Here is a 13,602-nt window from a genome sequence, read left to right as displayed (position 1 = left end):
AATTAAATTTTTTTTTATTCAAAAAAGTACAAATAAATCCTTTATTTTTAAAAACTAACTAAAAACCATAATCACATTAACACTAATTTAAATTCTTAATTAATTTAACTAAATTTAAATAAATTTTAAAAATATACAATTAATATATGCGAGACATGGAGAATGTTTTAAACAAATTTTCAAACGCAAAAGACGTTAATTTAATTTTTCAGGGTACAATTGAAACACAAAAATGCAAAATAGGGTAAAATTGACAAATTTTCAACGTCAGGGTATGATTGAAAAGGAGCTAAAAGGTCGGGGTTTTTTTAAGACATTAGGCCTTTCATTAGTATTAAATAATTATATTATAATATTTGTGTTAAAACTTTGATATTTTTTATATTTATTAGTTATTTACTATGAAAAATAATATAAATTTGCTTCAATCATATTATCATTTTTTAATAACAACAATATCAAAAATTAAATCTATTGTTTAATTCTAATTTTTTTACATTTCTAATAAAAAATTAAAATTTATAAAATAATTAAACAAAAATAAATAAAAAACACAAGTCTAATAAAATTTAAATAATAATATATTATTTAAAAAATATACAATTATAATATTAAATAACGGGTCATATAGATATCGTTAACGTGCATAGCACGTGGCCAAAAAAACTAGTTGGAGTAAATTTATAAATTGAAATGTAAAATCACATGTATTCCAGTATATTTTATATTTAAATAAAATATTATTTAAAATTTTACTAATATAAAATTCCCTTTAATAAAATTATAATTTAGGATTTTAAAACAATTTAGTTTACTTAATAAATATTATTTTATACTCTTACAACTTTTCTAATAATTATAATATAATATAGAATTTTTTAACTATTAAATAATAAAATAATATTAATTATAAAGCATGAAATATAATCAAAATTTTAAATTAATTATTTAAATTTAAAAAAATAAATAAAAGATTGTTGGTCATGTACATAACAATTTAGTTTTACTACAATTTTAAAATAATAATATGATTTTATTAAGTCGTTATTTATTAATATTTTAAACATATAAATTGGCTGATTAAATAAAATATTTCCTGAATAAAAAATAAATGGGGCACATACTACACTTTTAATGTGTTAGTTTTTTCTAATGTGAATTTACCTTAATTCTTATGGCGTAAGTAAAGAAATAGTTTGGTGAAATATATTTGATTAGTGGCTTAATAATGGCAATATGTAAATTTAGAAAAGAAAGAGGGAAGTTTAGGGGATGAAAAAATAGAAAGGCGAAATTAGTTGTCAATTGATGGTGACGATGGAGAAAGAGACACGTGGGACTAATAAGGACATTAAAGACATTTATGAAGCAAGACAAAGGAGCATAACTAAAGTCACTCCAAAAAGTTGACATGCACAGATCACCGTGACAACACCTGGATATGGAATTATGCGTCACAGCTCGCCTTTAACAACTCATAACGGCCAACAATTAGTACCAAATTGTTCCCACGGGCTATCCATATAAATTGATTAACAATTTTTTAATTTCAACCATAAATCTCCATTTGTCTAAATATGTGAAAAAAGATTTAAGTAAAAAAGCAAGTCAAATGTTGCTTAATGTGATTATTGTATGAAATTCATTAAAATTAATTAACTCACATTTAACTATTTTAATTAATCAAAGACAAAAAAATTTAAATCAATTAAGAATAATAGTTTCTGTTAAATCAAAGACAAAATTGAAATCATCCCTCCAAAACTTATTCATTTTGTGCAATTTTATCTTTAATTAATTTAAAAATATAAAATATTATACTCAACTGATTAAAATAATTAAATGTGAATTCATTAATCTTAATGCACAATTTCAGGGACCGAAATGACCTTTTGTTCATTATTGTAGTATTATACAATTACTACTGTATTGGCTATTTACTAGTTAAGGAATTAACAGGAGGAGGAAAACAGCGTCGTTTGTCCATAAGCGTAAAGGTCAATACTTTATCATATTTGTTTACATCATCTTCCCATCAACGAGCACAAAGTATTGGAAGTATGTTTGCTTTAAGCAAGAAAACTATGCTCACAAAACAAAATAGCCTAAAATAAACTATTTTCAAATTCAAATTGCAAGAAAGGAGTTTAGCCGTTACTTAAATTTTCCTTAATTTTCAACAACAATTCATCAATATGAGTACAGTGTAATATTAGCTGGTCGCAATGAATAAATTAAGACAAGCAAAGTGGGAGAGCAATCAAACAAGCAAGTTAACATCAGGGATGATACAAGGGACTCAACAATGTCTGATTTTGAATAAACAGCTGACAAGAAGCATGCAGCAAATATTTAACATAGAGAACACAAGTTACCACATATTTAAATGCTGCTTTTCAGAAATGTTGTATAACCTGTCTAAGAAATCCCATCCAATGTGTCGAAAAAAACTACCTGCAATAAGATCAATCTGAATTAAAATAATATCCACTCAGTCATATAGAAATGAAGAGGACATTAAAAGAAAAAAAAATCCACATTCGATACAGCAACAAGGTAATTGAATGCTTTTGTAGTCTAATATCAAGAAGCAGTTTACAAAATGATAACTAGGACAGTTTAGCATTGAGATAAGTTATATTACTTTATTATAAAAACATCTAGTTTCCATTCCATTCATAGTTGTCCAATCGAGAAATCGAATTGCAAGATTCTGTTTATATTTTTTATATTAGGTAAAAAAATATATGCTTGCAAAAATTATATATGAAATTTCATATAAAATTATTAAACACACAAAATAAAGTCCTTACAAATAAAATTAGAGTACTTTTAGCAAAAGTGCTTATAAAACTAACTATTGTTTAGCACATAACAATCTTAACAGAAATTACTAAATTAAAAATAATATCAAACAATCTAAAATACCAGGTACCAATAAAAGCAATTATATTTTTTGTTTATTTTTTCTCTCTTTTGATTTATGGTATATGAAACAGCTAATTGGGTGACTATTTCTTCTATTCTTCTTTCCTATTTTGAATTTCTTTTATTTTATGAATCGGATGAATTATGCAATTCAAGGATTCATTACGATTCACTATCGATTCCATAGATTTGGCATCAATTTTGATTAATTTGCAATTCCTTCAGAGATGCGAGCCCTTTTTGTGATGAATTGTATCGAATCATAGGACTCGAATCGCAAATCGTACATTTTGATAACATTGATTCCGTTTCAAAAAGCACAACTCTATATCTCTTAAATGGCAACATTCATTCTACATGTTAAGCACACACACCTCTGGGCGACAACAGTTACTGGTGCAAACACCATTGGTCTATAACAAAGGGTCACATGATGTTCGATAAAATCTCTTGTCATGATATAAACACTCAAAAGAAGGAACATACTATTAGTGTGTCTAAAAGAGATGTTAGAGAGCAGTGAAGTTGCCAAACAATACTAACTCCTTAATGAAAGATGCATCAAGCTTCTACTGATTAGTTCTATTGACACACTACATAGACCTGATGACCATCACCACCAATCAGAAGGATATGACATGTTTGGTAACATATAACCAGTATATTTGCTCATAGTAGTGACGGAAAAGTGAAAGTTTCCTGATTTAACCTTTCTTAAACATTAAGATACCTAATAGTTCTAATTCAAGTTTTAGCAAATATTAACAATTTCTTAGCGCATATACACACCATTAGCATTTGGAATGCGTATAACAATGCTCAGAATAAATTTGCTTTGCCTTAAAATTTAATACATTAAACATTTACCTAAATTCAAATTGGCTGCATCAAATTTCAAAATCATCTATGCATTGCAATGGTCCCCCAATTTTATGGAACAAAAGCAAAGTCTTGCTGCTAGTTCAATATGCATTATGCATTAATAGTGCTTTAGGTTCGGATGAATTTCACGAAATTTGGCAATATTCATTTACAAATGAATATGATTGTGTTTGGTGTACTTAAGAAATTCATTTGAGAACTTTATTTTTTAAAAATTATATAGAACTGTTCATGCTTATGGCTGATCACGAGTGTTTGGAATCCATATTATGCAAGGAGACATAATTCAAAATGAAAGGTGATATGAAATCGGTTGAATTCATCCTAATTAGAAACTCCAACTCCATATCGAAGTCACAGTCTGACAATATCATCACTCGCATCAAATGAATTATAAATGAGATCATTTTGCAAATAAAGTAATTTGTGATCTGAACCAAAAAAGGTAAAAATGATTTCAGAAAAATAAAAATGAAACTGAAAATGTATTAGAAACTGTTTACAACTTATTTAGTCCATATTTATACATACAATTCTGGATTAATGCAGAAACCTAAAATAATTTTGTTGCGATTACAACAATAATGGAAATAATTTATTAACATACCTGATAATCAAAATCAATGCGCCTTTCTTCTTTGTGGCTGTTTATCAGTAGCTAATCTGTACATCCAGTAAACCTAAGAAAACATAAAACAAACAGAGAAACAAATCAAAGATTTAACTTCAAATTTAGGTCAACTTTGATCGAGATTAAAAAAACAGAAATTAGTAAAATTTACCAACGCGATGACATGAGCAGCTATTAGAATAACAACCAGCAGGGGCACCAATTCGAGAAACCATGGACGAGTTATTGAATAATTCGCCATCTTAAGAAGAGTTCAGAGATAGTAGACAGTGAAAAGCCCTAAAACCAGGGTTTTCGAATTCGCGTTCAGTTATTTCGTATTGGCTTTGCCGTTTCGTTTTTGGTAAATTACTAAACGACCTTATATTAGCATTATTAGCGATTTAGTCACCATTGATTTCATAAATTATACACTTATGTCCATCTTCTTTTAAGGGACATCAATGTATACCTTTCGTCTCAAGGTCTAATAAAAAGAAAAAATTTCATTTATATTGTGACTTGGCAGTTTTCTATTAGTATAATAATTCTTTCAAATCTTTATCTAGAATTTGAAAATGCAAGTTAGATGAAGCCTGATTTTAATGCTGATCTATAATTTCACGTGTAAAATGTAAAGATAGTTTGAGTAGTTATTATATTCAGAATTCAATTACTAAAATGAATTATTATAAACTCATAATATTCATTTGAATTAACCGGCAAATTGCATGAAAGTAAGCAGTGAACACTAAATTAACGGTAAAGATGAGCAGTAAACTGTGAGGTTGTGGTCTTAAATTTTCTCACAAGCGTTCTTCTTTTCCAATTATCACAAAAAAGAAGTAAAAATGAGCTTTAGATGATAAAAGATAATTAATATGCACTATTATGTTGTCAAGCAAAAAAATTACTACCTTTTGAATTGAGAAATTTTAGATGAATAATTTTCACAAATTTAGTAAAATATACAATAAAATTAAATAAAGTTTATTGATTTCATATTTAATTGTAATTTTAAGTTTTAAAATTTTATAGATTTTAAATTTATAAAACTTACCAAAATTTACAACAAATGGTGAAATACAAATCACAGAAGTTTTTGGGTTTCACACAGGCCTAGCCCATATAAACATGAACCCAATCTAAAGAAAACATTGTGCACTGTGTGCACAATGCCAAGCCGTTTTTTCGGGGCGACGCGTGGAGGTGCCAAATACTGCAAACGTGGCAGCACTCTGAATTCCTCAAGTGCAAATCACACGGCCTACAGTCATCACACACCGCTTCTCATCGGTTAGGCATTTCATCAAACATCTAGCCTGCAATTCTTAAAATCAGTCTGATTATAGCATGAGAAAATTCAGTTTCACTTCTTCTTGTTTATGATATCTCATAATTTCAAATGAGGAATGTGTTTGCAACTCTCAAGCGTCACCGGCATCTCTCAATTCTCTCCAAAAGTAATTCATCTTCCATTTTATGAACATTAATACTGTTTTTTATACACAATTTTATTTCAGAATTCATGCTCGTTTATATAATTAGATAATGCTCTCTTTTGTGCAGCTCCATTTCATAATGGTAATGTTATAATGAATCATATGGAGATCAGAAGGAGAAAAGAAATTTTGTTTCTGCCATACTTTAAGCTCCACAGGTTAAATTATGTAACCTAAATGTCACTATTGTAGGGATTAATTAGTTAAACATTTTCAATTGTTATTATTGCTATGTGTTTATGGGTATTAATTGGTGCAGATTCTCGACAGGTTTCACCAGTGTACATGGTGAAAGTCCATCTGCTGAGTATGCAAAATTAAGGAAGGAATCGCTTGAAAGTGAATTTGGGCAAGCCCTTGGTGCCTATAGTTCCAAGAGAGTTTCTGTCATCTATAGATTTGGTCCATTTTTGGCCCTCTATAGAGCAGCAATTGTTTCGTTTTACGTTTTTAAGTTAACTCTTTGGCACATTTCTCTCCGAGATGTTAAAAAACGCGCTATTAAGGTAATTAAGAAATGGTTGTTTATGTCTGTTAATGTGGAGAAACAAAGCTTGTATAATTCTAGAAGTTTACAGTATTGTTTGAAATTTCTTTGCAGTTCCGGGAAACGCTAATCAGCTTGGGGCCATTCTATATAAAGGCAAGTGATTTTTCATGATGTTATCATACTAGATTACCTTTTTTCTTCCTTTGGCAGTGCGTTTTATCATCCATCCTGCTACTTTTCATGCTAGATTGTTGTAAATAATTTGTCTGATTCGGTTCCACTCTTTATCGTGTGCTGCCATGAATTTTAATTGCCAGCATATGCTGACACTGATTCTGGGATATCCCTTGAGGAAATGTGTTCTTTTATCGTTAAGCATGACCTCTTTGGAAACGGAATTAATAGCGAGAGGTTATAAACCACTGCTTTTTGAAGTTTTCCCGCTCTTCAGAATGCAGTTGTTATAATGGATAATGGATGTGAAACTATTTTTTGCTTTTATTATTTATTTGGCGACCAAGAGTTTTTTTGGTGCAAAGAGTGGACAGACTGTGAAAAAACATTATATAGGACTAACAAGAACAAGTAATCCAGCTCTAGATTTTCCTGCATCCAGGCCTCTTTTTACTATGGTTGAACAACTAACTAAGCTCCAGAAAATTATTAACTGGATAGAAATTTAATACAGTAATCAAGATTTCAACTGCTTTGTGACCTTGCATTTGTTATCAATTTTGTTTCAATCTGCAGCTTGGGCAGGCTTTGAGCACAAGACCAGATATTTTGCCCACTGTGTATTGTCAAGAGCTTGCTGAGTTACAGGTACAGCAGCTTTTCCTTCTTTCATAATGCACTTCAGAAATGGATCATATTATCAGATTCTGAAATGGATTTCTGCTGGATCCTTCCCAATTTTTCTTTATTTTTTTCCGTTCCTGCAGTCTAAGTTCTTCTATTCTTACTAGGATCAAATACCGCCATTTCCTACCCATGTTGCATTTAAATCTATCGAATCCCAGCTTGGTGTTCCAGTTTCACAAATTTTTTCTGACATTAGTCCAGAGCCTATTGCTTCTGCATCCTTGGGGCAGGTTTATAAAGGTTAGATACTCTCTTCTGGTTAACTAAACCCGCACATCCTTGTTTTAACTCATATATACATATACACTCTTTAAATGTCTTGGTTGTGGGCTATCTTTGTTTGTTATTTCATTACTAGTATCTGGTTGTCCAGCAGATGATGCTGTGTTTGGCAGTAACACAAACTAAATGTTGCCATTCATTGCTTCAAGTTTGCAGCTCATCTGCATTCTGGTGAGCTTGTAGCCGTCAAGGTGCAGAGACCGGGTATGTCAGTTTTGTTGACCCTTGACGCACTGTTATTTCATATGATTGGTGGCCAACTAAAGCGTTTTGCTAAGGCTCGTAAGGATCTGTTAGTGGCAGTGAATGAGATGGTGAGCTTTCCATTACTCATGTATGCCTTTCTTGCTTGCAGTTTGACTAAGCTTCATATATATTATGGGGAGTTGATTACGTATTGAGAATCATAAATAATTAATTATTGACAGTTGCTCATTACCCACTGATCTTTAGTTAAGTTTTAAATTTAGCTTCATAGTTCAGAATGTCACCCTGAACCTGTTTTTATTATATAGATCTCCATGCCAAAAAAAAGTCTACATCTTATTCTTCCAACCTTCTGATACATGAATAGTAGGTATGGAAATTTATGAAGATGTATTTGAATTGCTGAAGCCTGCTTGGCTATGTTGATGGCCATGATGTTCCATAAAAGGGTCAAATGTTGGATAATGATCCATTTCTAACTTGTCTTAAGTAGGAAAGAAATTTAGACGATTGTTTAATAACATAATTGAAATAATGGGGATGAAACTTTGAGGAAGATCTAGATTATGGATATTTTATGAATTCTTGGTTGCTCAATCAGCATGACTAGGACCTATGGAAGCAAAATAAAGTAAAAGAGGAAGCAAACTGCCATATCACTCTTATGTATATATATCCACTAATTGCATACATGCATAATTTTCCTTTTGAGTGCTACTCTGCAAAATGTTTTTTAGGTGCTAATTTCTCTTTTATTCTATGTCTTATCTCCGTTTTCTTTTTATTAAGATTTTACATGCTTATGGACATCTTCAAGTCTATCTTGATTTTTGAATGAGCAGGTCAGGCACATGTTTGACGAAATTGATTATGTCCTAGAGGGGAAAAATGCTGAACGCTTTGCATCTCTCTATGGCTGTGATCCATGTATGTTGTCTATTCTTATTACTTATGCAGATTTACCTATTAATCTGCTAATGCAATGTCTTTTTCCTGTATAGCTCAGTATATTTTATACAAATACCTGTAATTTGTGCTGATGTTGTTGGGCTGCCAAACCCAGGCTAAATAGTGAAAATTGACTGTCAAGCTAGTAGCTCAATCTGAAAGCCCGCCGCAATAAGTCATGTTCTTCACGTCCACATTTTACTTTGGAAAATTTGCTGGTTGCGTATTATTCTTCTGAAAACGTTTTGACTTCATAATTTGTTATGGTCCTTTTGTAAACCAAAGGGTTGGTGAAGGCAAAGTGTCAGTTGTATGAAGTTTATCTGTACACTTGCACACACACATGCGTCTGTAAATGCATATGTATGTAATGTCAAGTCAAGCTTCTATCAGCCACCTGCTCCCTTGAACATGCTTGCATTTTTACGATTCATCTCTTATTAGATTAATATATTTTCTCCTTGCATTAATCAGGTAATGATTCAGAAGGTCATCAAAATGTGAGGGTTGGTAATGCCCTGCACCAGAAGAAAGAAATATGTGTTAAAGTTCCTAAAATATATTGGGATATGACCTGCAAGGGTGTTCTGACGATGGAATGGATAGATGGAATCAAACTTACAGATGATGCAGCACTAAAGAAAGCACTTTTGAACAGAAAGAAACTAATTGACCAAGTATAAGGCGCTCATACTTTACAGTGACGAATATTTATGATTTTTCTCCATTTTCCTTTTTTTTTTAGTCTCTGCCATTTCTTCTGGGTATATTGTTGCAAACCCTTTTGGCCAAATCTGACAAACATGGATTTATATATGAATTGCAGGGTTTATATTGCTCTTTGAGGCAGCTGCTTGAGGTGGGATTTTTCCACGCTGATCCACATCCAGGAAACCTTGTTGCTACTGACAGCGGTTTTCTTGCATATTTTGACTTTGGGATGATGGGGGATATTCCACGTCATTACCGTGTGGGACTCATCCGAATGGTAATGTCCGTTTGATTGTCCGGCTGCGGCTTTCTTTGGCTACTTCTAAATTTTCCTAGCATCCACATTCAGTATCACTTTCTATTAGTGTCAGAGTATTATGATCCATTTGAACACTTGGTTCTCATATTCTCAAGATTTTATTTTTATATATATATATATAGATATATATATATGTTTAGCTGAATAGACCTTGGCACATGCTTACACTTAGACATCTAAAGTACCTCATCAGTTACATAAGCAGTTAACCTTGATGTCATTATTGTTACACGAACCACTGTAACCTCAAACCTCTCCATACTTGGAATACACATGTGGAGAGGAGTGTCAAGTTTATAGACAATCGATAAATATACACAGAATATTTGATAATTTGCGTTTCTTTCAGCTTGTGCACTTTGTTAATCGTGACTCTCTGGGTTTGGCAAATGATTTTCTTTCTTTGGGATTTATTCCTGAAGGGATTGACATCAAATCAGTATCGGATGCATTGCAAGCGTCTTTTGGTGATGGGATTAGACAATCTCGAGATTTTGAGGTTTGTGTCACTTTTATTTAGACTATGTTACATGTTATGTTCTCTCTCCCTCTTGTTCTTCTGGACCTAAGCTCAGAGTCTTTATCAATTTTCTTTTATAGATTATCATGTCCGACGGGCAGTTTTAGCATGTGAATGTTCATTGTTTTATTGTCTCTCGTATTCATTTCAGGCAATAATGAATCAACTGTATGATGTTATGTATGAATTTGACTTCTCCCTTCCCCCGGATTATGCTTTAGTGATAAGAGCACTTGGGTCTCTTGAGGGCACGGCAAAAGTTCTGGATCCTAATTTCAAAGTTGTTGAGAGTGCATATCCTTTCGTCATCGGTAGGCTTTTGGCAGACCCAAATCCTGATATGAGAAGAATTTTGAGGCAACTTCTTATATGCAATGATGGATCAATAAGATGGAATCGGTTGGAACGCCTGGTAAGTCAATCTAGTACTTCCACATAATCCTGTTCGTGCTTCACCGAAGTAGTTTTTGCTGCTTTCCACAGAAATCTTAGGATACCCATATATAATCCGAGTGATAACCTCTGTTTAGGTTTCCATGTTGTAAGACATGGATATGTTTGGACGTGCTGGGTCATCCTGAACGTCTAGCAATTAATTGCCAATACATTTACATTTCGAGCATGATAAGCCGGTTCACTTATTTTGATGATTGTGATGACCCTTCACTTCCATTAGTATTTCTCTTTAATACAATTCGGTAACATTGTCTATCCCCATTACTGGCAATCTATAAACTGCATGACGTCTCTGCGCAATAATAATAATATTTTGTGTGCTTACTGATTCCCAGTATCTAATGCATGCTTATCTGTATGCAACACATTTTGAGATGGGACTCAGTCTGACAGATCCCAAATGCCATTTTATCATACTATGATCTTCTTTGTATCATTTTCTTTTTCTTTATTATGACCGAACCTTGTTTACATGAGTGATTAGGGTATTGAGTTTGATTTTAGAATTTAGATCGCTGATAACTAAATGGATTTTGATTAGCTTATGGCATCCTTATGTGAGTCTGTTCCTGACATTTTTTAGGTAGCGGCAATATCAGAACAGGCTTCAGCGTCAACAGGAGAGGACTCTAATTCTGAAGAAAATGCAAAAGATACTTTTGTATGGAAATCCTTTGATATGGGTTGTGTTGTTGGTGCCACTGAAGATCTTTTGCTCTTCATTCTATCTGAAAAGGGTTGGAGGGTTCGTGTTTTCCTTGTCCGGGATATAATTAAGGTTGCTGATGCCTTTTTACAAGATGAAGTTGTTGGTTGCATATTAGATGAGAAACATGAAGCAAGAGGAGCATCTAGGACTGAGGTTTGTATATCAATTTCCAGGCTTAATCTTACAGTTTATTTAGTAATTATTTAACTTCAGTTTTCCAATAAGTCTACTAGATTTTTTTTCCTCAACACTTTTTTATAGTTATCTTTTATTTCCTCCTGGCTTTCTTTTTCACTAGCAAGTTGCAATTATTAAGTGATGGAACTAATTTTTCTTACAAGGGAAACATCTTTTGAGTCTCGAGCAGGATGAGATTTCTTCTTTGGCACATAACTAATTTATCGAGTATTGTTAACTTGTGATCTCTGAATAGTTCCCCGTGTTTTAGAAGTTAGATGCAATAGGAGCTTTTATCATTTCAAGTTTCAACTCTCTACAGTCTACATGCGAATATCTTGTGGTGGTTTTGCTTTTGCTTGGTTGTCTGTCTCATAGAAACATAATATATAGCACGCAAAATAATAAAGGAACCAAATGATTTTAACTGATGCGGTGTTAACTGATGTTAGAATATAGTATATGATTTTGTTTTTCTACTGCAGGGCCATTCAGTGGTCATGAGGGTGGTTAACGGATTCCATTATCTACGTCAAGCAGTAAAGCTGGCACCGGAGATGTGGACTGCAATGCTTATACGATTAGCATTGAGGCCGGATTTTCATGCATTTACAGTCGACATTATTTCAGCCCTTGCTGTTAATTATAGCCATAAAATTCCTGAAACTTTCTGGACTTTTACATCGAGACTACTGCATAAGATGGAGAAGAACAGATTTGATGAGCTATAATCCTTTATTAATCTGCATTTTTATAGTATGATATTTTCAGGATAATGTAAATATATGAGTAGCCTTGAAGGCCAATCAAAAGATGTTGAGAAGCATAATTCTTCTGATGGGTCTCTTTCTATGGATGTAGTTTCCTAGATCCAAGGGCACCTGCTTAGGATAGAGTAGAAATTTATATTTTTCTGATTTATCCCTCAATATTTGTTGTTTTGGACAATTTCACATAAATAAAAAAATAATAAATATGTTTTAATTTATATACACCGTTACGACACTAATTACAATTGTTTTTATATTTAATTAGTTTGTTTCAGCTCACTAAATATTTTTAGGAATAAGTTTAAGAAACAACAATAAATGCTCACTTGATATTCTAAAGTGACTAGTATTAGTGATTAATATTTTTCTAAAGTAATAAATATGGACCGGAAGGAGCAAGTTTAAAATATATATTTCTAAATATTTGTTTGGTGGTTATGTAAATAATATGATTTTAGTAGCTCCCTGCCTAATTTTACCTAACAAAATCAATAAGCTACTTTCTTCTTTTCATATATTTATTTATTTTAACTTTATACGGTAAAAATTTGAATGATACACGCTTAAATAATATTAATATTTAAATTATATATCTTTTAATATAAGTATTGACATATTAAAAATTTGTATTTCTATTTGACCTAAAACAATTATTCAATTTATACAGGCTCAAAAAAACATTATTAATACTCTATATTTTTATAAATTTATTTGTATCTTTTTGTTGTACTTTTGTTAACTATTATGACTAATGACAATAAATAAATAGTAAATTTTAAGTAGTCATAATATATGAAGATTAAGTTTAAGAATAATATTTTATAAAATTGAGAAAGTATTTAGAGATAAAAAAAATAGAATTATATTGAAATTGTGTGTGTGTTAATACTTTGAATTAAAAAGATCTAATTGGCTTAATTCCTTAAAAAAACCCCACCTTACATTTTTTCTTCGTTTATACTCTGATCTTGTAAAAACACCATTTGTACCCAATTTTGGGTTTTTATATTTCATCCCTACCCAAAAGCATTAAATTGAACTTTTTTCATTTGGAAAAGAACTTAAAACATATTTTTTTCTATTTTAAAAAATACAAATAAATCCTTAAACTTAAAAAATAATCAAATACATCTAAATAATTAATTAATTTTTTTAATTTTATAAAATAAAAAAAATAAAAAAAAAATTATTATTATTTTTAATTTTTTGAAGAAAATGGTATTTTTGTAC

The 13,602-nt window shown here is 31.2% G+C and overlaps 1 protein-coding gene and 1 long non-coding RNA gene across 2 annotated transcripts; one reads left to right on the top strand and one right to left on the bottom strand.

The window, feature by feature from the left end:
• Positions 1–2,132: 2,132 nt before the first annotated feature.
• LOC126669538 (uncharacterized) lies at positions 2,133–4,885 on the bottom strand. Its single transcript, XR_007638502.2, has 3 exons — positions 4,593–4,885; positions 4,418–4,490; positions 2,133–2,454 (listed from the first exon to the last, which is right to left on the bottom strand). It is a non-coding gene; the product is annotated as an uncharacterized LOC126669538 (long non-coding RNA).
• A 729-nt stretch (positions 4,886–5,614) lies between these two features.
• Positions 5,615–12,590, top strand: LOC126669607 (uncharacterized). The gene is made up of 14 exons (XM_050363109.2): positions 5,615–5,883; positions 5,990–6,080; positions 6,182–6,428; positions 6,524–6,565; positions 7,163–7,234; positions 7,378–7,513; positions 7,712–7,869; positions 8,605–8,689; positions 9,185–9,387; positions 9,537–9,698; positions 10,090–10,239; positions 10,412–10,672; positions 11,300–11,578; positions 12,088–12,590. Exons 1-14 carry the CDS (start codon positions 5,826–5,828, stop codon positions 12,331–12,333), a joined length of 2,190 nt encoding a protein of 729 aa, XP_050219066.1. The 5' UTR covers positions 5,615–5,825; the 3' UTR covers positions 12,334–12,590.
• Positions 12,591–13,602: the final 1,012 nt, after the last annotated feature.

This window comes from Mercurialis annua, linkage group LG2 (genome assembly GCF_937616625.2).
Source record: "Mercurialis annua linkage group LG2, ddMerAnnu1.2, whole genome shotgun sequence".
Taxonomy (NCBI): domain Eukaryota; kingdom Viridiplantae; phylum Streptophyta; class Magnoliopsida; order Malpighiales; family Euphorbiaceae; genus Mercurialis; species Mercurialis annua.
Note: the sequence above shows the minus strand (reverse complement) of the source record. Positions and strands in the feature narration are given on the sequence as shown.

Bases quoted from the DNA above. Each gene is read 5' to 3' on its own strand.
- LOC126669607 (XM_050363109.2), top strand. From the start codon at position 5,826: ATGAGGAATGTGTTTGCAACTCTCAAGCGTCACCGGCATCTCTCAATT. The intron at 9,388-9,536 runs GTATAAGGCGCT...TATGAATTGCAG, and splicing joins GAAAGAAACTAATTGACCAA to GGTTTATATTGCTCTTTGAG. The intron at 11,579-12,087 runs GTTTGTATATCA...TTTCTACTGCAG, and splicing joins GAGGAGCATCTAGGACTGAG to GGCCATTCAGTGGTCATGAG.